We start from the raw sequence: 25,928 nt of genomic DNA, 5'->3' as shown, positions 1-25,928 counted from the left end.
CTTAACGGGATCTACAAAATGGGGTACTACCTTAGTCCATTTATCTAGTCGACAAGTATAACCTCTAACTATCTTGGTAAGGACTAGAGACTTGTATAATAGGATACAATCATTGGACACGTGTGAGCTATTAGATAAACATTTTAAAAACATTAATCATTTTAACTTAATTAAAGTGCATACCTTTGATGGCTTATGGTTGATATTTTTCATCAAAATACATATTTATGTACGTGCACAAAGATATAAAAATAAGGTGACACCGTAGTATTATTCTATACAAGATTATGTCTATTAGAATACATACATTTAAATGTGTGCACACCATGAGTGGATAAGAAGATAAAATAATCTTCCAGGTGAAACATGTATTTAGATATACATACTTAATATGTACAACCTTGGATAAACATTAAATATGATGCCATCTTAATAATAAAACATATATGTGCAAGTAAATATATATGTTTATAAATTATCCTTTTGATTAGTAACCTTCGAGTTCTCTTCCATATTTATTTATTTCCTTATAAGAGGCAGAAATATACACTTGGCATATGTTATCGGTGATTCAAGAAGACAATTTTTTTTTTTTTAAAACAGCTCAAGAGTTACGGCTTCTTGAAAGCCTTTGATATTTTTGAATGCCTCCTTATTTATGGAAGTCTGAAAAGGCCAAAGAGATATTCATTTTTCCACATCTTACCATTGCTCTTCTACATTATTTCCTTATTGTACCCTTTTGTTGCGGGTGATTAAGACAAGTTGTAATTCATATATACTCTGAGTTTTGCATTCGGACTGCTCACGTCAAAGGAACCAGCTACATAGCATCAAGCCAAGGCTCATGTTTTTATTCCAGAGCAGGTTATGTGGTCAGCCTTTCAATTTTAGATTGCTACATGTTTTTAAACTGCTTTCGAATTTACAGCAGAAAGGAATGTCCATGAAATTTCGTACTTTACCTTTGTATTGCAATATCGAACAAATATTCAATGAGTCTAATCTTTCCATGTTGAGTCAAGACCAAATATACATGATAAGTTCATATATCTTTGTTTTACTAAAGAATTTTCAGAATCAAATTATAATTCCTTGGAAGACCATTAAGATCATTTCTCAAGTCATAAGACATACTGAAATTTGTAATATTCTTACACCAACTGAAGCTCAGCATAAAGAGTTGGATTACTCTAGGATTTAAACACCTGGGACTCACCCGGCCGTATGGCCAAAGAAGAGGGTGAAGAGGTGAGAGAGAGAAATCTACAATAACATGAAATAGAATCAGATGTGACATAACAAATATATAATTTTAAAAGGAATCATTTAATAGCTCAAGCATGTTCATTTATATTGTTTTCCTATTGTCAAGTTGAGCGGTGGTGATCGGGTAATAAAAACCCATCCAAAAACCTTGGCCAAAGTTGTTAAAGGCATGCTTGCCTTCTTAAGATCACAAGATGTTGGTAGTGTCAGTTATTCAAACATGTCCATTCATAACTGTGCAGACATTCTAAACACCAGGATTGCTCAGATGACTGGACTAGTGGTACCCCAAGCCTAGCCCCGAGGTAGGGAGGATCTTTCTTTTCAAAAGATTGTGTGGTGATGAATATGGTCCACTGTTGGGAGGTTAAGCCTAAGTCAATGCTTCTCTTATCCGAAAGCCGAGCATTGCACAACCAGTTAAAGACTCACCAGTTACTTTTAGTATGTTCTTTCTATATCCCTATTATGCATTTGTTTCCTCTTGTATTATAGTAAATGATGGCAGTAAATTACTTTACTTGTATAAAAACAATGATTAGGAAATGGTTATTTCAGTTAATCATTATTCAGTTAGTCGATATTTCAGTTAATCATTAATTCAGTTATTCGTTAATTCAATTAATCGTTATTTCACTTGATATCTCATGAAATGGATTATAAGATGTTATGTTTCGGAAGTTAGTTGAAGTATTATTTCCATTTCTACTTAAAAAAATATTTTATTTTCTTTTCTTTTCTGTTAAGAAGATTCGTTCGTTACAATAACTTAAATATGCTATTACATCTAAAACATGAGCTTTCACTTAAAATATGCAATCAACCCAAAAAGGTGAGTTTTGAAACCAAATACATATTCTAAAACATGCCATGCCTCCCAAAAGGTGTGTTTTGCACTATGGAGGGATTTGTAAACATGCAATAGACACCAAAAGGTGTGATCTTCACCTTATGCATATTTTAAAACATGCTATGGACACGAAAAGGTGCATTTTGCACTGAAAGTTCATGTTCTTGCCCTCAATTGTTTACTGTACAAGTAAAATAAATGAACGCATACAGACAATAGAACATGAACAACAGAACTCTTTAGATTATTCGCATATGCCAGAACATTACATTATGCTTCATAAGATCGGAAGATTAATGATAGAAGATGAATTACAATGATCCCAGACGGGATATAAATACTATCCGCCGAACCTTCCCGAAGGAGTCCGTCGGCCACATACATTATGTCTGCTACAAACTATTTACCTGTCGACTACAGAATATAGAAACATCAACGACAATTACCCCGTCGGCTACAGAAACACTGACGACAATCACTCCGTCAGCTGACACAATTTCTATCGACGACATCATCCCCCAAAAAGAGAAACTCGTCTCCGGACGACAACTACAAAATATCTAAGATAAATTAACAACCAAAATACATTAATGGACTAATTACAACAAGATAAATCTTCTTCTGACACATTACTGTCACCTTCGTCCCGTGCCTATAGCCTCTGCTAACACAATACTGCCTCTTTAATGAAGGTGACTTTGATAGCCACCTGTGCTACTTTCTCTATTTTCAACTCTTCGATACCCTAAGCCAAGTGTCACTGCACTGCCTCCAACTGGATGATCAACTCCCCCCGAGCTCTCTACGCATCCACCAAGACAGCCTCTCGGCCAACACCTATAGTCTAGGGCAGGGTCGAGGGGCAGCGCCCCTCACCGCCAAGACCAAATTAGCACTCTGAAACCCACACAAAATTGCATGGAACACATTGTTTCTATCATTTTCTGCCAATTCCTCACTCTTCCTGGCAACCACTGATGCTTCCCCTTCCCTTTGGCATCATCTGGTACTCATTCCGCACTACCCCAATCCGTCGTCGATTTTTTTTTTTTTTTTTTTTTTGCTCCTCCACTTCTCAACTACTAGGCTTTACACACACCTCTTTCCTCCTCCTGTATTCCCATCCTCCTACGCCTCCAACTAAAAAATTTCAGTCCTCTACGCACCTTTCTCACTCCCGGCACTTCGAATTCCACTCTAAGGCCCGCAAAGCAATTGCCCATGGACCAACTCCCACGAACAAGTGCCCACGGAGCAACTCCCATCGACAGTTGCCCACGGACAAGTGCCCGCGAACAGTTGCCCGCAGAGCAACCTTCCGCGGACAGGTGCCCGCAGAGCAACTCCTGCGGACAAGTGCCCATGGATAGTTGCTCGCGGAGCAACCTTCCGTGGACAGGTGCCCGCAGACAAGTGCCCGCGGACAGTTGCCCACGGAGCAACCTTCCGCGGACAGCTTGCCCGCGGCACAGTCCACCCACTTTTTCTTTTTTTTTCTCACTTCTTTTTTATTCTTTTTTTTTTTGTAAGTTTTTTTTTTTTTTTAAATTCAAAAAGAATTTTAAAAATGAACAACACCTCAATTTTGCCTCCAGGTGTCGCCATTCTGCAACGACGATGACGGAGCCCTCAAATTATTCGGCGATGACTTCTTCAGTGACGGCAACAACGTCAGATCACTCTACGACTTCTTCGACGGCGACAACGACGGTGATGAAATCTTTCGAGTGCGGTATGTTTTCAATTTGGACCCGTTCACCGCCTAAGGGATCTCTTCCCCGTCCAAGGTTGACAATTTAATTGCTCCATTGTCGCCGACTTCTCGGATCTGGTATGGTCCAACCCATCTTGCCTTAAACCTTTCCTATTTGCTTTCATTTCGATCATGGTACTTGAGTACCAACTACCCCGGCTGAAACCTGTTGAGTTTGTCATGCCACGCCTTACGCCTATTCTGTGTCACCTTCTTCGCCCACTGTGGCTGTGGCCGTTGCGCATCTAGCTTAGTTCCTTGTTGTCGGTACCCCTCAAGTAATTTTATGGTGTGATGCATTCTTTTCTTCCTGTGCGATTCGTTCACCGTGTACCGAATAGTGGGATCTTTCTTTTTTTTAGGTTTGGACTGTATGTTCTTCCCCTCAGCTTCAGGCGTAACCAGCTTTCCTTCTTGTGCTGCTCTATATTCCATCAGACACTCATTTTTCTCTTTTTTCTCACCTTCGTCAACCCTTAGCATGTTACAACTCGGAAACAACTCGTAGTCTTCTATCTACCAGTGGTAAAGGTCATTCACCGAGTCTAGGTTGTCATCATTTGATCCTCCTTCTAGTGTCAATACTCCTTCGTCATTCGGTTCCATTCTCCTCTTTCCTTCATCATCATTTCTTTCGTCGTCACCATCGCCTTCACCTTCTGAGTCTGACGATGCTGCATCCTCACCTAACATTTGTGTGTACAGGTCAATTATGAATCTTTTGCCTCTGCGCTCCATTGATAGGGTATTTCGTTTCCAATTATGTTTTACTTTTGCTTGCACCAACCAAATCCGTCCGAGAATAGCATCATATCTTTTTCTTTTCAATGGAATGACCACAAAATCCAATAAAAATGGTTGCGTACCAATAGTTACCGGTTGCGCCCTCAAGGTTCCCAACGGTTTGATCCCGTGTTGGTCGGCCGTGAGCAACTGGAATGTAGGTGGCCACAGCGTCAGCTTTCCCAACTTCTTCCAAGTATCCTCCGACAACACATTCACGCCAAACCCTCTGTCAACAATTGTGTCTGTCAGAACATTTCCCAAAATCCCCATCTCGACGACCGTCGGATGCCGTCCGAATGTGAGTGCCAATAGCATTGGGTCTGTTGCCGTCGTTGGACTACTGTCCCTTCCTGTGTCCTCTGTTGCTTTCGGAAATGGTATATGATTCATAATGGCTGTCCGTAACTGAGGCATTGTGAGAAGGTCACTTATCTTGAGCGATATCTCGATTTGTAAGATCTATCGTACAATGTTTTGTTTTGTGAAGTTCCTTGCCAAAGTGCCGATGATGTCCTTCAACTGAGATGTCCCTGCCAACGATGCCTTTCCAATTTTTGCCTGCGCTTCCCCCAATTTTCTTTTTTCCTCTGCCAACAATTTTGCTTGCCTCCACGTAATTGCCAAAACCTCCTCTTCATCTGTGCCGACAGTGATCAAGTTTACTCCAGACTTTAGGCACTTGGCATCTTCATGGTCGCCGAGTCCGCACCATCTGCATAATAATTTCGGTGTGTTTGCCGTTGTACAATCCCGTGCAAAATGACCCCACAAATTACATGCTCGGCATTGAACGATCGGCCATCTGTTTGCATCATACTGGGCTCGACTTCAGTTCCCATTATTATTGTTATTGTTCGCATTGTTGTTATTTTACCCTCTGTTATTATTCTTGTACCCTTCGGATGGGGCACCTGCGCTATTCGTATTTCTGCTACTACCCGACGGGGAAGCCTCCTATGTAAGAAGCACCTACGAAGATCCTCTTGTCTTCATGTTAAAGGGGCACTCTTTTGTTGAATGGCCCATGATCTGACAAATGTCACAAAATTGGTTCGTTGGACACGATCCTTTAGTATGACCGTCGGTCTTACACTCCGTACACCACAGCTCACTACCTTTTGGCTCCTTCTGCATGTTTTTAAACTCCTTCATCGTGCAGATCATGTCCTTCTGGAGGGCACGAACCTTCTTACTGTTGCCTTCCTCATCGCTGCTATCACCTCCGGCAGGCTTGTTGTCATCCAAATCAGATGAGCTAGTCTTCGTCTTCTTCTTTGTCTTCAGCTCACTTTCGAGTTCCAATGCTCTGTTATAAGCTTTCGTATATGACGACGGTGGCACAATTTTCATTTTCCTCTGCAACTTTGAGCGTAGGCCTTCCACGAACCATCTTTTCTGAAGTCCGTCCGCCGGCTTACTTTCCATTTTGTTTATCAAGTCTTTTAATTTCCTGGCATAAACACGGATGGTTTCATTCTTCCCTTGGTTAGTATTGAACATCTTTGCTACAATTTCATTATCATCCCGCAACAGTTTAAATTCTGCCAGAAACTCCTTTTTAATGTTATCCCAACTATTTAGCTTTTGTGGATCTGTATCAATAAACCAATCAATTGCTACGCCCCGTAGGGTGGCCAAAAATTGCCTCATCTAGTCGTCTTCATCAGTTATCCCATTTGCCTTCTAGATCATTTCACATGTTTTGCAATGTCGAATGGGATCAGCTGTACCATCGCCATTGAACTTCAGCAGTTTTTTCTTTTGGTCCCGCCATCACAATTGGTTTCTATAAACAGGCGTTGCTCAGTCCTGCAACATTGTCACTCTTCACTCCCACACCAACGGTCTGCACTCCCACACCGACAGTCTGTACTCCCACACTGGCGGACTGGTCTCCCACACCGGCGGTCTACACTCCCACACCGGCGGTCTGCACTCCCACACCGACAGTCTGCACTCCCACACCGCCAGACTCAACAGCTACGAACCTTGGTGAAGAAGGGTGTTCTAAAGTTGTCCCCTGCGGAAGTATATCCTGGACGAAGAGTTCACTCCACGCTCTTGCTCCGTCGACACTTTGAGTTGTGCGAGTCGATGCTCTTTCGTCTAGATTCTCTTCCCTCGGCGAACACAAATTCAAAAACTCCTCCCGTGCTTCTTCCACCAATTCCACCTGCTACCGAGTTTCCTCCAACAAGTTTTCCGTGCTCCATTTTCCGTCGGCAATCTTCTAGGAATCTCCTTCGGCGATCTGCCTGCTGTGCCAGAATCAAATGTTCTTGTGCAGTACGGATTCCATCTTTTCCCTTGGCCTTATTTCGATCCGTGTTAAGCTGATTTGGCATTAATCTTCATTCCTCCCACCTTCCAGATTCATAAAGCAACGACGCCAAATGTTTACCGTACAGGTAAAATAAATGAACGCATATAGACAATGGAACATGAACAGCAGAACTCTTTAGATTATTCGCATATGCCAGAACATTACATTATGCTTCATAAGATCGGAAGATTAATGATAGAAGATGAATTACAATGATCCCAGACGGGATATAAATACTATTCGCCGAACCTTCCCGAAAGAGTCTGTCAGCCACAAACATTATGTCCGCTACAAACTATTTACCCGTCGACTACAGAATACAGAAACACCGACAACAATTACTCCATCAGCTACAAAAACACCGACGATAATCACTCCGTCGGCTGACACAATTTTTACCGACGACATCAAGAAACTCGTTTTTGGAAGAACACATGCAAAGAGCCTCCAAGAACCTGATTTTGAAGATTGTGGGAGATTTACTTCATGGTTTTTCAGGAAATCTTCTCTACTAGGGTCATTTTTGCTTAGCCATGGGTTTTCAAGCAATGGAAATCAATTTATCTTGCTAAAAAACATTTTTCCAAACTCTCTCCAAGGGCACGTTTTTGGAAAAAAATCAAAATACATTATTTTTAGCTCACGTTTTTGCTCCAAGAGGAATTGTTTTGGTGATATTTTGTTTTGCAGATTCTTGGTGGGCAAGTTGGTAGGAAAAAAAGTTATAAAGCAATAAAAAAAGATAATCAGAAGCACAACTTATCAATTAGCAAAAGTTTTAAAGATTGACGCTTTACCTGGTGCTTGAGTAGATCTTGCTCTCTTTGCTAGCATAGAAGAGAACAAAAGACCCCTCGATTCCACATAGACTTGTTGTTCGGTCACAATAAGGTCTCTCTCCGCTTCACTGGATATCATTCTCTCAATGCATTTAGAAAGACCTTCCATGACCTCTGTATTAGGATCTGAGTAGGAATCATCAGCACTAAAACAAATAGAAAATGATATCAAGTCTTACTACAAAACCTTAAAAAGTAAAGTAAAATAAAGTCTTAGTAAAATCCCAACTTCAAGGACAATCATAGTACCTGAATTTGGGGTTGAGGAAGTAGCCCGTTGCATGAATGGGTTGGTGGAGCATATTGTTCCACCTCCTATCAATTATTTCCCAAATGGGGTCAAACCTGAGACTGTCCACATGATAGTAATTTCTAACAGCCTCTTTCGCCCTATCCATGGCCTCATAAAGACCTCCCATTGGGGATTGCTGCCCATCACATATGCACAAGACTAGAACCAGGGGCAGAGACATCTACATTTGAAATTTGAAAAATACAAATTAGTTAATTACATAGTAAGTTATGAATTAATAATGAAACTTGAATAAACTAAAAAAATAATGTTTTGATTCTTGAAGTTACCTCCACAATATCCTTAGCCTTTGCGAAAAAACTATCATCAAAGACTATTCATGCCACAGCCTCTCCTTCGGGCTTCTTTGAGTAAGAAGAAGCAACCCAATCAGCAAACACAAACATTTGTTTCAAAGCCAATATGTGGTCAAGAATACTTTGCAACGTCAAGAAGACCGTTGCAAACCTTGTCATAGCAAGTCTCATCAAATCTTTGCCTTTAGTGGCCTTTCTCATCAAACTGAGAACCCATGGGTCATCATAGATATATTTCGTGACTCGCCTAGCATCTTCCACAACTAGACTCACCCAATCAAGTTTTCCTATGTCCTCGAAAAGAAGGTCAAGGACATGTGTTGCACAAGGTGACCAAAAAAGTGTGGGATGCCTCTCTTGAAGGATTCTACCTAAAAGATTAGCAAAAAATCAATAATTAGTTACAAACTTTCCATATCTAATATTTACAAATTACATCAAATCTAAATTGAATAATACCATAGCATTACATTCATGATTCACATTGATTCGAACATAAAAAATTAAATTTACCTACTACCACATATGTTGCTGCATTATCTGTGATTATTTGCACCACATTCTCTATTCCCACCTCCATGACAACATTCTCCAACATTAAAGCCAATGTGACTGCATTTTTCACTTTGTTGGAGGCATCAACAGATTTCCAAAACACCACATCATCTTTGCAAGCAACCAAGAAACTAATGATGGTTCTACTTCTTCCATCTGTCCACCCATCAAATAAAATGGTGCAACCATACTTATTCCACTCTTTCTTTTGGTCTTCTATCAATACTGTTGCCCTACCAACCACTTTGTCAAGCAACCTACAAAATTTTAGGTGTAATATTAAATAAAGTGTTAGTAAAAAATAGGAAATAAGTTATAACAATGAAGATTTAAAATATAACAATGAACTAAAGTGAATCACAATTATTTACAATAACTAAATAGTAAAATACTAACCTTCCACTCACATTCTTGCGATTAGGCTACTTGTACCCTTTGCCCAATATTGTCATTGCATTCACCATATTGACCCAATAGGGACTATCAGCTACATTCATTGGGATATTGTTGAAAAACCAAAAATTAGATGCTGCAATATCAGTTTGCTCATGCACCTCCTTGAACCATGTAGTGCCCTCTAATGATGGTTGTGCTCCAGGTGTGTTCCTAGTCACAAAATAACCCCCTATCCCTGATGAGGTTGGTGATGAAGAAGTAGGAGATGTAGAAGAAGTGGAACCGGTAAAAGAGATATTTTGTTTGTGGATCCGTGGGCCACGAATAGATCCTAGTACGTTCTCAAGTGCTTCTTCTTCTTCTTGCATATCAAAAGGAGCTCCTTTAGATTCAGCTATGGCTGCCCTCATAGCTAATTTTGCCCTCTCCCTATTCAATTTTTTCTCTTCAACAACTGCAAGTAGGGCATTGACGAATCTTTTTTCTTCATCAGTTACCTTGAGACAAGGATTCAAGTCATGTTTCTTTATGCCTACAAGCTAGTATTTGAGGCAGTTTATGCCTCCAGAAATAATTCTCTCGCATGGAATGCATATCACCTTCCCAACATCATTTGGAGCTTCATAGGCATACTGCCATGCCTCATCTCTTGCATTTTTAGGCTGAGTGCCTATATATCCAAATGGGAATAGTGTTTGTGGCCACTCTTCTTGCGGGTTTGTCATTTTTTTTAATGGTTGACCGCTGCCCTACACATAAATGTATAGAAAAATGAATAAACAAAGTTAGAACTTAGAAGCTAGGGTTTCAAATGATTCAAACTTCAAAATTCAAACATAGAGTTAAACTTTAAATGATTTGAAAACATTTACAAACAACAACAAAAACAAAAGAACATTTGTTATAAATCAATAAAAAGTTTTCAAACTCTGATAAAATGAACATACCTAGAAAGAAATTTGTCTTCTAAAACTAGTTAGAATCCTCTAAAATCCACTCAAATCTACCTTGAATCACTTGCAATCAACCAAGAATGCCTCCAAACCTTCGTCTCTCCACACCTCAAGGCTCTAGACAATGCAAATACAAGAAAGAATGAGGAAAAAAAACACTTTCTGCCCTTTTAACCCGTCATAGGCCGTGGGCCAGTAAAACAAGAGTTTTTATAAAAAAATCGCCGAGTTTTTCAGGGTAATCGCCGACTAATCGGCGAGTTTTTGCCATCTAGCTAAGTTTTTTATCGGCGAGTTAAGTGGTTAAAAACTCGCCAAGCTGGAAAACTCGGTGAGTGTTTAAAACTCGCCGAGTACTCGGCGAGTTTTTCCATCCTTGAATGCAATGACACAAAATACAAGAACTCCTAATCCTGTGATCATCCGGGATAGCATCGCCAAGTATAAGGCCCTTCAAAACAATCGCTAGGATTGTTTCCTTCTTTTCGTCTTCTTTATTTTGCTTTCATGTTTGTAACTGAAAATAATGCATTACATGAAAATGTGTAATTACATGTAATAAGACTTACATGTGTAATTACATGTAATGCAAGTTGCACATGCAATTGCATGTAACCCAATAATTTCTCTTTTAGTTAGACCGGGTGAAAGTTGGTTGAGTTACTCCCATTTTTTCCTCCACTTTTTTCTCAACTCCTTTGCCTATATAAAGGAGTGCCCCCTCATTGTAAAAATCATCTTTTGTTGTATGCAAGAAAGCTCTACCACATTTGTGCAAACATAAACTTGATTGTGTAGTATGAATTTGGGAAAAAAGTGAATAAAAGAAGCAATTGAATTCGAAGCTTTGACTGGAAGCAATTGTGATACAGCAAATTAGAAGCTTTGACTGTAATTTGTGCCTATTGTCTTTGATTCATGTTACTATTGTGTGTTCAATAATAGAGCATAATGATTTAAGAAGCAATCGGAGCCGAAGCTTTGACTGGGAGCGGTTGTGGCAATATATAGACTAAGAGCTTTGACTGTAGTTTGTATTACCATCTCAAATTCACGAAAAAAAATAGTTAGAATTCTCTACTTCTAGAAGTCTTTGTGCCCCAATGGTAGAGGTTATTCTTATAGAATAGGTTAAACAGGACTTAGAGCCAAATTGGTACACTTTTAGCTAGCCTTTGAATTAGTGTTAGTTTATCGGTATCACCGTCTACAGCTTTAGATAGAAGTGTAGTTTGAGGTTTCATCTTGCCCATTACTCGCTCCACAGGTAAGTGGATTCTTTTTTGAAGCTAAAAGGAAAGAACATTGGTAACACCCCTTACAAAATCTCTCAACTTCTTGCTTACCTTGAGTTGATCCAAGGAACGGTGAGAAGGGGGAGCCTTCACTTTAAGGTAGGAGAGACTATCTCACATGCTATGGTAGGTCATCCTATTTTGCGACTGAATTTTTAACCAAAACTATTGGTTGCAAAATATCCACCCAACAGGTTTATTCATCCTATTTCAGTTTCTGTTATTATTGCCCCTCTTGGGTCAGTAATGTTTTTGGCCATGTCAGTATATTTGTACTCCTTCGGGAAGTTTACTTGAAGCCATATTTAAGGCCAAGTCTATTGTAATTGTAAGAATATGATATGTATTTTTATATGTAAATGCAAACTCCAGTTGCAGGTTTAGCTTGTCCACTATTTCGAAGGTGAAAGATCCTCCGCAGTTTCAGTGGTTAGCAGCTACCCTAGTCTATTGTTGGAGATATCATTCTAATATTTCACATTGTGCTTCAAACTTGTGAAGTCTTCTTTCGAAGACAAAATTGTATTGGCGCAAAAATATTTGTTATTGTGTTTATTTATAATCGAAGCTTCTCAACATATTGTTTGTGGCGTCATTATTTATCTTTGCAAGTCTCACATACCAATAGTGTCGAACATCCACTATTTATATAACAGATCTGGCATCTATCAATAACATATGCCATTTGGCCAAGATAATTTGCAAAGATAATACCATTTGTAATGGGCACCCTAGAAATGCCCAAAAACTGAACCAACTGTTGATAGGAATTTAGTCAAATAATTTGCATCCAACTCTTAATTTCTCTGTTAAATGTTAAACCCTCTTTATGGCTTCGGAAATAAAATGTTTGTTTGTTTTGATGTCTTTGCATCGAGTTGAAACCACATAACATGAACAAGAAGGAATTTATAATAATATGCAAACTAAAGATTGAACTACTGCTGAAATAATATTGATTTTCAAACTGATAAAATTAGATAAATAGCAGACTTTTCAACTCAGTAATTACTCCATCTTTATAACACAATGTTCCAGTAATGACTTCTCATCTTGCTGCTACAATAACATGAATAGTATCGTGCTACAGTGATGTGAATAGTGTCACACTACAATAACGTGAATAGTGTTGCGCTACAGTGCTGCTACAGTAAAATCTGCCTTCAATCACTCCAAGACCCTCATAAAATCATCCCTTTAGAATGGCATAAGCATCGGACAAGAAGCGGGAATGATATGAGCAAACACCCAATCCGTCTGTAACTAGAAATGCACCCAATCTCCCTGTTAATGAAGCTGATAGCAATGAATTCCAAAGGCCTAACCCCAAGGGAATGACGTCTAGAATGTCACAAGAGAGGATAGACGTCCTCAAATGCCAAGAATGGATCTGCAACTCACACATCAATTTTCTTCTCATATTCAACTTGCCAAATGAAGCCACTAACGCTCCCTTTTATTCTTTCTCCAAGAGTTGATTCAACTCACATGAGCAATGTGGGATAAAAGATGTGCAATTTAAAACATATTAAAATAATCACTTATGTCTCCCTTAGGTGCCCCTTTTTTATTTGCACACATTCTCATAAAATTTAATATTAAAGTAACACTTTAATATTTTACAACTAAATTGAATGTTACTTTAATAATACTCCAGGCATAAAAACATATTAGCTATCGGACTCTGAATAGCACGAGTGATAGCTCATCAAAAAGCTCTCGCTGAGTAGTATCAAATTCAATCACCAAAACTAGCTTCCCCCATGTCCTGCTGACTTACTAAAAGTAGTAGGTATGCTTGAGACTAATTAAATCAACTCCATTTTGGCTCAAACTGGAGATGACCAGGCCAAAACACTCCAAAATCCCTTCAAACCCTTTGTTAGCCCTCGGAACCATGTAGAACTAGGCTAACGCACACACACTTGGTCGACTACTAAAGTGGGGACATTACACCATTCCACTATATGAAAGTGCTCACAGTATAAGGGAGTGTGGGCCTATGGTGAGAACAACTTGGTCATAAGGCAAAACGACTTTTTCGTGCAGTGCTATGGTGAGCTCCTATGTTTTACTATATAGTCCTAGGGTGAGGTGCTACGATCCTACGATGTTATGATCCTATTGTACTATGGTGCTACAATCCAACAATGTTACAATGCTATAGTGCTATGTTACGGTGATATCAGAGAGAATAGGGCAGTTGTACGGAAACAGTACATTGCATGCCAAGCTATAAATAGAGGATGTTAATAATAGTGTAATAGCTATAAGTAGCTTGTTCTAGCTAAAAATAAAAAAACTTATACTCTTTTCTTTGACAATGGTGACAAGCTATTTTAACCTAGGGAAAAATGGACTTTGTAGAAGGCTGATCTAAATGATTTTGATGAAGCTTTTGTGGTGACCCTTTTGAGATCTTGACAATCACTTGACATTTTGAATCCAATATTTCTTCATGTTGACTTGTGTTGATGAAAACAATAACTCCCTCATCTTAGAGCCATTTGATACATTGCATATCATCTCCACCATCTCTAGATTTGCTTTCACAACAGAGGCATAGAAACTAATTCAATTGGAACTATAATTGGCAAGAAACTCACAATAACATACCATTTATCATCTTTTGATGCTTTAATGACATTGAGAAAAATATTGTATTATAAGTGAAAAATCCAATCATATAAAACGTACATATGACCATCTTGGAGTATTTGATATCCAATTTGTGCATCAATCTTCAGTGTTCACTCTTGTTTCTAATAAAATACCTTGCATGAGCAATTGAAAGGATAAATGTGTTGCAAAATTTACTTTTCATTTTGAATTAGTGTTACTCAGAGACATGTCTCTAGTATATTTTCAGCCGTCCCCGTCCTAGAAACATCTCGGAGACTTGGAGACACGTAGAGGACTTTGACTTCGACTTCTAGAACAAATTAGACTTTGACTCTCAAAGTAAGGCAAATTTGACATGTGGATTCTGTTGATTCTTATATTTTAAGGTTCTATTATGTATAAGTACATGTTTTATCCATGTTTTCATATAAATATTTGAAATTTCTGTATATATTTTAATTTTTCCTATTGTTATATAGCCGTCCCCGTTTTCCGTCCCCCGTGATTGCCATCCCGGAAACTTGTCCCGCTGTCCCCTGCTGTCCCCGTCTTGGAAACTCGATGGAACATAGTCTGGAATGATTTCCCTACTTACAAGCCACTAATTAGGCATCGTTTGTCTTTATTTTTTAATTTTTGAGGATTTTTTGTTTTTTAACTGACCACATAGTCTTTTGCTGACCATTTTCTATCAATCAAATTTTTTATAGCACCTTTCTTATGTTGACTGGACATTGCCAATTTATGTCATGACAAACTGACTTTTGCAGTTGGGAGGAAACTCCCCTCATTGGCAGAACTTTATCTCTTTGACAGTTAATTACAGACAATAACAAACAGAATAAAAAAATATGCTAGTTTTATTTTTTCTTTATACACAATTTTCATAGACTTGTCAAAATTCCAGATGATGATTAAGTAGTATATTTCTTTTTTTCTTTTTTTTGACTTCAACTTCTTATGTCACGACTTATTCTGCTGACCAGATACTAATTAGACATAATTCACCTGAGCATGATTTACACAGCACTGTCAGCTTTTATAAAAGAGAGTATACCAAAAAGCTGCACTTTCTTTTGCTGTTTCCTCAGGCGCACAAGTTGACTTCAGTTAACAAAAGAACAAAGCTTTGCAAAAAGTCCACTCCTTTTCCTTTGACTTCAATGATTTTCTCATGCTGGTACAAGTTCAATAACTTGATTGGCTGAAGTCTTATTTTCTGACTGAGCAACGTTCTGTCCCTTTTTCTGACTGGTTGTTGACTTGTTTGTCTTCTTTATGGAGTGATTTCCTTTTCTGACTCATTACCACCTCATGCCACATCAAACTGACTTCCGTTGACTACAATGGATACCATTCACTCATATAAATCATTATTCTTCTGATCTAGGTGATGGAATACAAGATGACAAAATCTCTTAGAAATTATGCCATATAATCCCCTCCCAAAGAGGCAAGTTTATCCTATTTTGGTAGTTCGTTCCATTCTTCTTGTCCTTTAGTGGCAGAAATCAAATAAGAACACTCTATTAGAAAATAAAGAGTTTCCTAAAACTAAATCCTTGATCATTTCCATATTACAATTTCATCCCTTTTTCTTACACTCTCTTAATTACTTCTCATAGAGACTTCATCAGTCTTAACTGAAATAATAGTTCACACGGACTTCATCCTTTCTAACTGAAATAATCATTCACGCAGACTTCATCATTTTTATCTTAAGTAATTTAACCTCAAACAATCTGCAAGAACTTGTTAATTTGAAAAACTAAACCAGGACAACTTGTATGGAAAAAATTATTATGAAATTACAATTTACATACAAGTTTTAACAAATTGATGACAAAAATGGATATTGAGTTTGAATTTCAGATGAGTACAACAGCAATAACTCATAAAGTGGTGTAGTACTGGAAGCGACAATTATCCAACTCCACTAATACTCAATATGAATAGATAATTTGTTGGCATAGATGTCAAGCAATCAAGCTCAAACTGTTTGGAGATAGCTTAATCAAATGTAAATACCTGGGCATATCAAGTGTTGTTACTATCACGCTATTTTATTGCATTCCAAGAGACCCCCAATCCCCCAAAAAAGAGCCTGTTATTTCCAAGAAAAGGACATCGGGACGAAAATGAGACATCTACCTACGACCTCCCACTTGCCACCTAAAAAGTACAGAGAAAAACATCCATTGGGGGTGTTTCCCTTAAAGAGGTGGCTAGGGAACTCCCTTCCATTTTATTAGTGTATTAAGTTGTATTTTGCAAGACAATACAAAATAGAATAGTATCTGCAGTTAAATCTCTTTTAAAATTATGAGGAGAAGCTCCCTGAGATTGAATAAAATTAAAATCAAACTAACCCTGGACTAAATCTTTAGATAAGATCTAAAAATATGCACATTAGATATGATATACAGATATGCACATTAGACAAGATTTCGCATGATTAGGTGCCTATATTTTCGCCTCAAATGGGTACACTGGATTATTATCAATCAAGCTTTGCAAACAAAATTTAAATATTGAACGAAAAAAAGCTATCCATTCACAAACAAACACAATTTCCTATAGGCTTATAAAGTCTAGCTTTCCCCTGTAAACAAAATTTGGAAGAATATCAATTCGAATAATTCTAGGGATTCAAAGGTTATGTTGGATGTAAGGCCAAAACCTAAATAGATAATATTATCAATACAAAGCTTGGCTTGATATGATCTGCTTTTAATTCAATTCATGAAATTACAACTGCAGAAACACATATTTTTAGCTTAAATAATTGCTTCTACAACACAAACATGGAAAACTCATTAAGAAATATTCTATACCTGAGGCATTTATTTATAGGTTATAATGAATACCTTTTAGGATAAGAAAACCTTTAAAACTAAACGTATTCAAAAGCTTAATAAAATAGCAAAAAGAAAATAACCTAAACAAAATCTACTCTAAAGCAATAAGGAAGTACATCCAACTGAAGTGGCCTATCAATATACCCCAGTACACTGCCTGGAATAGAACCTAACCTGAAATGACAACTACCCTCCTCTGCTAAAAATAGCAAGTCACAGACAAGTGCCTTTCATGATTATGAAACTACTTTTGTGCTGACACCTCAATCTGCTAATCCTCCATATTGTTTGAAGCAAACTGAAATTCTGACCACTATGGATCCATCACAAGCTAAGGAATAATTCCAAAGGTGATGTCAACTCCAGGAATTGTAAACGAAAACCCTTTCTTTAATCCTGTCACTCATTTTCAAATCCAGGATACTCATGTGACCATGTAGGGCATCCCATTAATGGTATTACAGTGTTCGACAACACTGTTTTAGGATTTATCATATGTTTGTGCAAATCCATTGCTGAATAGCGACCTCTTCACTCTCCCAGGCTTATAGGACATTAAAAATCAATCTGCTGGAAGTGGAAAGTGAAAAACAATTGCCTGGAAAGATGAAAATTCAGTCCGAGACTCCGTAGCAGCACAGAATAGATTGGAAGTAAAAGAGAATAGGAAAGAATACCACTGGCATATCTTTAAGTTCTGTTGCTACTCTTGATATCTGCACTTAAAAATGCTTGACAGTGGCCGAAAACCTTCTGCAGAGCTGCAATAAGAAGAATGGATTGCCATACTATGCTATGAATAAAAAAATGTTTTGAGTTTGAATGATGAATTGCATTCATATATAGGCACCAGGTACATGCTTTTAAGCCCTTGCTTTGCTTTCAGACTGGCTAAATATAGAGAGGCAACATTCTTTTGATTTTTCCCAACACTCAGGCAAATGTAGTGAATGGATGGAAAGTACAAGTCGCATTGTGAAGGTTAAAACGCACTTATTCTTAGTATTTGCCTGTCCTCTAAACATAGGCACAGATCTCTAATGGTTTGGTCATCAGAAAAATGCACAGGCCAAACCAACCAATGGCATTGCCATCTAAAAGTGCATGCTAGAACTTAGTTTGAAGAGTTGGAGTTTTCCTTGTCCAAAGCATAGGCATGGAGCATTAAGGTGTTTGATATCTTTGAATTGAATAGAAAGAAATAAATAATGGTTGAAAACACTCGCATGGATGTTTGGGCGGATGAAAGAATGTTTGGCCATGTTTGAAAACTTTGGTCAAGGATATTAGTGGCAATACCACATAAATCACATGTGTACATAACTGAGCCCACCTTTGCAGAACACTATATGCCAACTGCTATAACCCAAGAGTACAAATAATAACAGTTGTAATATGAGGTGGGTTAACAATTCATATTGGGAATTGATTTCAGAAGAATATTGCACTTGATGCTTTATTTCTAATTAGTGTCCAGTTAAATAGAGAGGAACATGACGTCAGTGTCTATTTCCTAGAGGTGAAAGTTCTATTTAAAGAGCCAATAGTTGTCAGTTAGAACATAATCACTGGACAAGTATGGTAACAGCCATTTGTTGATTTACCATGTTTAGCTGACAATTAAATAACAAAATAAGTTGACATCACAAGTATAACCACAACATAAAAATATACCAGTTATAGTTGTTACAAGCAATGTAAAATTCACATACTGTGAACAATAAACATGTGCAACGCCAAGCCCTAAAAAAGACCACTCATCTCAGACGAAATTGAAGAGTAGAATGGATCTAAAATTATGGGAACCACACATGTCTGCTTCTCTGAACACACTCACATTCCCTCAAGCTATTGCAGCTACTTATTTAGCACATGGTTCATCTAAGTAATGCTTCAAAGTGGAAGGGTGCCATTAAAGGACCATCACCTCTATACCAATCATAATATAATATGCAGCGGCCACTTTCTTGGTTATGATATGTTTATCTAATCAAGCCATCACACTTATGTGGGGACTTCAAGTTAGAATTCCAATTCTAAAATTCCACTCAATCATGAAAGTATATCAGCTATTTCATTCATTCAGCTAGGCACATTTCTAGGCTATAAATTTACCTTTACTTAGTACCAGTCTTATTTCTCAAGCTAATGTAATGCTATCCTCTTGGCTGATACCAACAGGTACCAAATTAGCCTCTACATGCTTATTATAAACTATTTCAACTTCCCTTCCAATCCACACATAATATATTACATCACACTTACTATCATTGAACTCACAAAATTGTAGAACTCTTTTATTTCAGCCTTTGGGTTTATCCATTGACCCATTTAGCTACTTGTACAGGAACATGACCATTCAAAGCCTGAATTTGTTCAATATAATTGAGCTAGTGCTAACAGGAATTATCAACATTGAGATATGAAGAAATTGACAATGGGAAATGAAATGATCACCTCTATAGCAACAGATATGTGTCCTGTCTTGTTTAGAGTAAGTCCCTCAAGTCGCATCTGTGAATGAACATCCAACAAAAAATACTGAGGAATTACTAAACTACATGAGAATAAGACACAGATTAATCCTGTCTTCAATTTTTTTCTAAGTTCGACAAAGCTAACCATCTCATACTACAAAAGTTTCCTGCCGAGAATTCAATGGCTTTGTATCTACTTTTCTACCTTAACCGATATATTATCCATGGTTCTGAGAAAGCCAAATCCTTTATATGTGTCAATGATACAACTAAAAAGGTTTGCAGTCATAACCTATGTACATGTCAATTTAGCCATACATCCAATGTTTGTTTATGGAAACCTCTTATGCTAGAGATGCCCCCAGACCAAATTGCTTGAAAATAATCTCTTTAATATCCAACAATAAAATTACCTTGTAATTGCAAATGTGAACTTTGAATCCCATAGACTCTGCAGCTGATTCCAATTTCAATAGAATTTCTTTAGCTGGCTTTTCAGAAATGAACCTTGTTTGGCGTTTAATATGATCCTGTAAATGCCTAAACAAAGTAAATTCAAAAAAGCCTTCTATACACATGTTGTAAATAGATCCAGCAAAAATAACGAGAAAACAAGAATAAAAGCTTTGAAATCCAAAAAAGGATCTTTTCTCAAGATTACCATGATTGTCATTAGAGACCATATTCTTAGGAACTGCAAGTATGTTTTTCTTAAAGCAACTGTAGGCCAGTAATAAGTAATTAGTGAATAATAATAGACATCTTATGAAATAAGATGTACCAAAGAGTCTGACGGTTAGTTTCCTTAACTAACTGAAGTGCTATATGTAGGGATTGTTCGGAACAATACGGGACATATTGGTATTGTGGGTAATGTAATATTTTAGTACAAGCAATAAAAGTAATATTTTACCATTGTCGTATGTTCTCTATTTTATAGTTGTTTATGTTGTTCTCTAGTTAATTTTGAACTGGTTCTAGTGATATGTAGTCTCTATCCTAAGATCACTTCCACATGTGGCAAACACTTCCATATCTTGTGGGTGAACTTGTCATATAACATTTCTGGTGTCGTTGACCCACCATCTTGTCCAAGTGTGGTATATAGTGGGGGACCAATGTGTACAGTAGGAAGCAGAGTAGAGGGATCTTCTAACCAGTACAGTATAGGCTGAACTCACGGTAAACAAAGTCATGTATGATCTCTTAGGGATTTTTTCGAGCATAATAGCACTTAGGCTGGTAAAAGTAGAGGAAGAAAGAGAGGTTGATCAAAGAGAACAGCCAAGACAACACATAGTACAACTATTCCAATAAAGGAAGTGATGGGAGGAGGAATGTCGGGATACAAATGCCGCAAAGCCGGTAATTCCAAAAATTAATGCCCCTCCTGCCAAATAAGGACAAGAGGTGTGATAAGGAGATATAGCCAAAAGAAAACAAAGTTGGAGTACGACGATCCTTACAAATCCAGCAACAAATAGAAAGACAATGAAAGCTGCAACACCTTGCCGAAGGGTCCCATAGTCCTCACAAACCCAATGAGAACCAGGAGGGGCTGCCAATTCATAGCATCACCGAGGTAGAATCAACACTTGGTACTACCTCGAAAAAGGTAGACACTGATAGTTCGGGAAGCGAGTCGTGTAGAACAAAGCCATCTGTACACTCTAAAAGCAGTGACGAAGACAAAATTTTGGAAGGAGAGGCAACGGACTTATTCAAAAACACAGTATGTCGGATAAGAGGGATGGCTATATCCGACGAAGTAAGAGTAGGGCAAAGGGAGTCAAAGACCCCAAGAAGGAGGGAGTATGGGTTCCACCAAGGTAGATATAAGGACGATGGGAGAAGGTCAGCTTCACAACCTGCCGATATTGGAGAAATACCAAGGGAGCACAGAGGAACAACTAACCCACTTACTTCTAAGAACACAGGGGGTACCAATCACGGAAGAAAATGTCAACCACTCCACACAAATAGAAACTACCATATTTAATGGTGAGGAGTCGGAAGACCCAGCATGACATTGTAAGACATGCGTGACCATTTGAGAGTGTTACATCCCAATTTTTGCCCTAAAATTTTTTATAACCGTTGAACCAAAAATAATTTTAATGTTCAAGTGAAATTAGTTCATAATAGTCGTTGTTTTATTATGGTAGTTATAGCCGTTGTCTATTTATTCATGTTCATGTGAAATTGAAGCAATTATTTTTAGCCATTGCATCGATTTAATTATCCTATGAAAAAGAATTAGTTAAATTTAGCCGTTGTGTTCATGTGAAATGAAGTCAATTAAATTTAACCGTTGTACATTTACAATGAATCAGTTAGTGTTTATGATGAAATTTCCTAATGATTTTATCTAACAAATCATAAATCATGAATTGATGGTTTGGCGAGAATGTTGTTTTAAAGGATGCAAGATGAAGACCGAAGAAAGAGGGCAAGCATTACGAAATGAGGTCATCGGAATGGGATGGACATAAGATCCAGTCATCAAGAATGACAGGTTTGACCTAAAAATCACCTTGGCAAGTTTATTAAGACTCGACAACAAAATATCTTAGTGGAATCCGCATGAGCTTAAATTAAAGTTTAAAAAATATATATATAATAATTATAAACAAAAATTCTTACCTTAATTTAAATTATCAAATAATAATATTATCTTACGTTATCTTACTCTCTTAATTAAAATCATAAATATATAAACACAAGATGGCATCATTACATTAAAATGTTAATCCAATAAGCCACCTTGTATGTACATATTTATAAACTTAATAAAGACAAAATAATATAAAATAATACTATTAATTTGACCCTTCATTTCCTCTTTCCTTCTTTTACTTCTAATTCGTCTTCTTCCATATTCGATCTTTAAAGAAAATATATTTGTAATGTGATCTTGTAACGGCAGCCAACCGTAAGGACAAGCATAGTTTTATATATAGCGCTTATTCTTGTCGTATTTCATCACTCAAAACCGACTACCTTTCCTCACGTTTTCCTCTAAGAAATGCATATTCTGATTTGCTAAGGAGCCGTCTGTCATTCTATATCCGTCTTTTATATTCTATCATTTTTTATATGCCCGTGGAAGTCTGAGAAGGATGTATAAAGCTCAGGAGTGTCAACCACTGCAGAATCTATGTCACGTAAGAGACAGAATACTATTTCCTTTATTTCTTTTCCTCTATTCTTATCAATGCTGAGCCGGCTTTGTCTTTTGAGTTATGTTTTCCAATAATGAGTCAAGTCGTATATCTTATGTCAATATGTCTTGAGTAGTTGTTTTTACTCAGTTTATAATTTTATTTTAACCACATGAACAGTAACAAGAGAAGCCATAGGTAAATACAAACATATACTCAGTCCAGCCGTATAATTAGTTAAAGCTTGTCAAATGATTAAGAATAAAGTCTGTAGATACAACTAAAACTCCTCTTTTAATCCCTGGATAAAAGTTCTAATAACTGAGATAGTATCAAGAAATACCACTGTCCAATGCCAGAAAAGTGATTAAGGTGCTAGCTTTACAAATAAGGATAAAAGAACAAGCACCAGTGAGTCACCAATTGATGGCCCGGATTTTGGTGTTAAGATGTTGATAAACCTATTAGAGGAAAAACAAAAATATAGTCAGTAATTAAAACTTACTCAAATAAATTTAAAGCATTTTTTTTTAGCTCATGCAATTCCAATTTGATAATTAATTGTCGAGCTGAGTGGTGGAGATCAGGTTATAAAAACCCACCTCTAAAATCCCTGGCCAGGGTGATAATAGGCAAATTTGCCACAACAAAAAGATCACATTGTTGTCCTGATGCTTCAATTATTCACTTGAATAGCTGTTGGAACCTCAACCCACCCGAGTACTCCGATGACTGGATCAATGAACGTCCCAAGCAAGACCTCAGGGTAGGGAGGGTCATTCTATTAAATTAGAACCTGTGTGGATAAGTAAAAAGGTTCGCGGTTGGGAGGTTAAGCCTATGATAATGCTTCTCCTCTCACCAAAGTCAAAGCTTGGACAATTAATTGGAAAAGTCTCTCAAGTAAATCAGTATGTTTCTTTTTCTTTTAAGTTAGTATTCTTCATTTTTTAGCTAAAAGATTTTTTCTTTGGAAAAGATAGATGTTATCATAAAAATCTAGTTAGTTTTTGGTAGCATGTTAAATACATCTTTTCATTCCAGCATTTTAGGTTTAGAATTAAATTTCAGCATTTAGTTTAGATTCAAATTCAGTAATAGAATTAAATTTATTTTCAGTAATTTGGTTAGATTTAATTTCAGAATTTAGTTAGATTTAATCTCAGCATTTAGTCTAGATTTGAATTGATCGAATATGATATGTAATGAAAACTCAGTAATGTGAAAAAAAAAAAGAATTGCAAATCAATTAGTTAAGTGATGAAAGTAGTTCTAGAAAAACCTGATGTTACATATGGTATCAGAGCGTTGGGTTCAACACTGAACCTAGGGCACATCACATTCTTGAAATTTAATAAGATGAAAACAAATACAGGATGCTAGTACGTAGAATGCCCCGCAAGAAAACACAACATCCTATTTTCCCATACCTCATTAAGAATATGACTAAGTACAACTATTCTTGCTGTTTTGAGCCTCAAGATGATGAGACAATGAACCAAGCCATACAACGAATGAAGAAGGAAAGGATTCGATGGACTCCTGCCAAGAAGGAAGCGTACAAGAATAAACTGATTTTGATTTGGAACGCTCAGCAGAGCAATTCCCTCCTTCATTTTCATAAATCATGGATGATACGAGACATGTACCAAACAAAGCCAAAAGTTGCAAAACAAAGATAAACATATTCTATGAATGTAGACAACCTCATTAGAGGAATTTTGTAAATAAAGGATTGCTTTGTCAAGCAATGTTAATTAAAAGTTTTTCTTTGTCGAGCAATGGGTATAATTTTGTAAATTTGTTTTGTCAAGCAATGAATATGATTATTGAAATTAAAGATCAGCATAGTTGTGCAATGAAAATGAATATTGTTTTGAAGAATGATTTTGACAAACAATGGGAATAACACTATTTCTTTGCTTAGGTGAGCAACAAAAACTAAACCATAAGCATAACTGTGTAAACTAACTGGTGCAATTCCTGAAATACAATATGAGTAACAACGAGAATGTGGAAAACCGAGAGATAGTTTGAGAAAACCATCAAACCCCTAACAAGCTATTACTTCAAATTCTGCAAGAAACACAACTAAAATTAGAAGCTATGGATAGAAGAATGAGCGAGATGGCAGCCCAGATGGGGCAACATCGCGAGGAAATGCAAGAAACACCCAGAGCCGAGACTGAAGTCTCAGAACATAATAGAACCCCCTCCCCTAAGAAAATTGATAAACAGAAGAAAAAAGAAATAGTGGCTGACTTATCAGCTGACATTAAGAAAATTCAGCCTCCTAAGTTCTCTGGTATTGATTCTGGAGAAGAAGCCGAAGCATGGCTAACAGAGATGGAACAATACTTTGAGATCCGAAACTTTTCAGAGACCTCTAAGGCAATCTGGGGTATATATCAATTCACTGGGGAAGCAACAACTTGGTGGGGAAACACCATGGTGAAACTGAACATTAGGTCTACCGACATTACTTGGGAAAAGTTTGTTAACATATTTAGAACACGGTGGCTACCTCAAACTTTCTATGACCAAAAACTCATGGAGTTTCAAAATTTGAAACAGGGGGAATTATCAATTCATAAGTATTGGGAGAAATTTACCAGGCTACTTAAGTACGTACCACCCTATCTACAGGATACCTATCTAAAAGTAAGAAAGTTTATTATGGGATTGAATAACAGAATAGGGGGCGTTGTAGATGTCCTTGCACCTCAAACCATGGAAGAAGCTTTGGAAAAAGTTGTTCGACAAGAGTATAAGGTTAAAAAGGATGATTCTATTTGAGACAATAAGCGAAAGACCAACTAGAATTCAGAAGGTGCTGAATCTGGACCACCAAGGAAATAGTTTAGGGACTTTAAGAACAACAAACCTGAAAACAAAAGTAGTGGAACCAGAGATAATCAAGGGAACTTTCATGTAAGCAAAAATGACAAGAATAATGAGAAAAGAGGACCACCGGGAGGTTGTTTTATTTGCAAAGGAAACCACTTTAGAAGACAGTGCCCTAACCTGAATCAGCAACAACGCCCATCCTTACCGCAACAACAACAGGTCTTTCAACAAAGAATTCACGCAACCTTTGATAGCAGACAGGCAGAATAGTAGATAGGACCCATTGAAACACTGGGTAAGATTTATGGTAACCCCGTAACTATTCTTATTGATAC

At 37.3% G+C, this 25,928-nt stretch overlaps 1 protein-coding gene across 1 annotated transcript in view; it reads right to left on the bottom strand.

Annotated features, from left to right (window-relative positions):
* The window catches only part of LOC149530580 (CBL-interacting protein kinase 24-like), a 224,291-nt gene that overhangs the window by 14,637 nt on the left and 183,726 nt on the right, over positions 1 to 25,928 (bottom strand). The window contains exons 11-12 of the mRNA XM_089810240.1: positions 19,999 to 20,115; positions 19,566 to 19,622 (exon numbers count right to left, since the gene is read on the bottom strand). Of these exons, the coding sequence (XP_089666366.1) occupies positions 19,566 to 19,622; positions 19,999 to 20,115 (174 nt within the window). The remainder of the gene's footprint in view (positions 1 to 19,565; positions 19,623 to 19,998; positions 20,116 to 25,928) is intronic.

The sequence above is a fragment of the Cupressus sempervirens genome, chromosome 11, assembly GCF_028749045.1.
Source record: "Cupressus sempervirens isolate cs-2001-9-10 chromosome 11, ASM2874904v1, whole genome shotgun sequence".
Classification (NCBI taxonomy): Eukaryota; Viridiplantae; Streptophyta; class Pinopsida; order Cupressales; family Cupressaceae; genus Cupressus; species Cupressus sempervirens.
The sequence above is the reverse complement of the archived record's forward strand: the minus strand, read 5'-3'. Positions and strand labels throughout refer to the sequence as shown.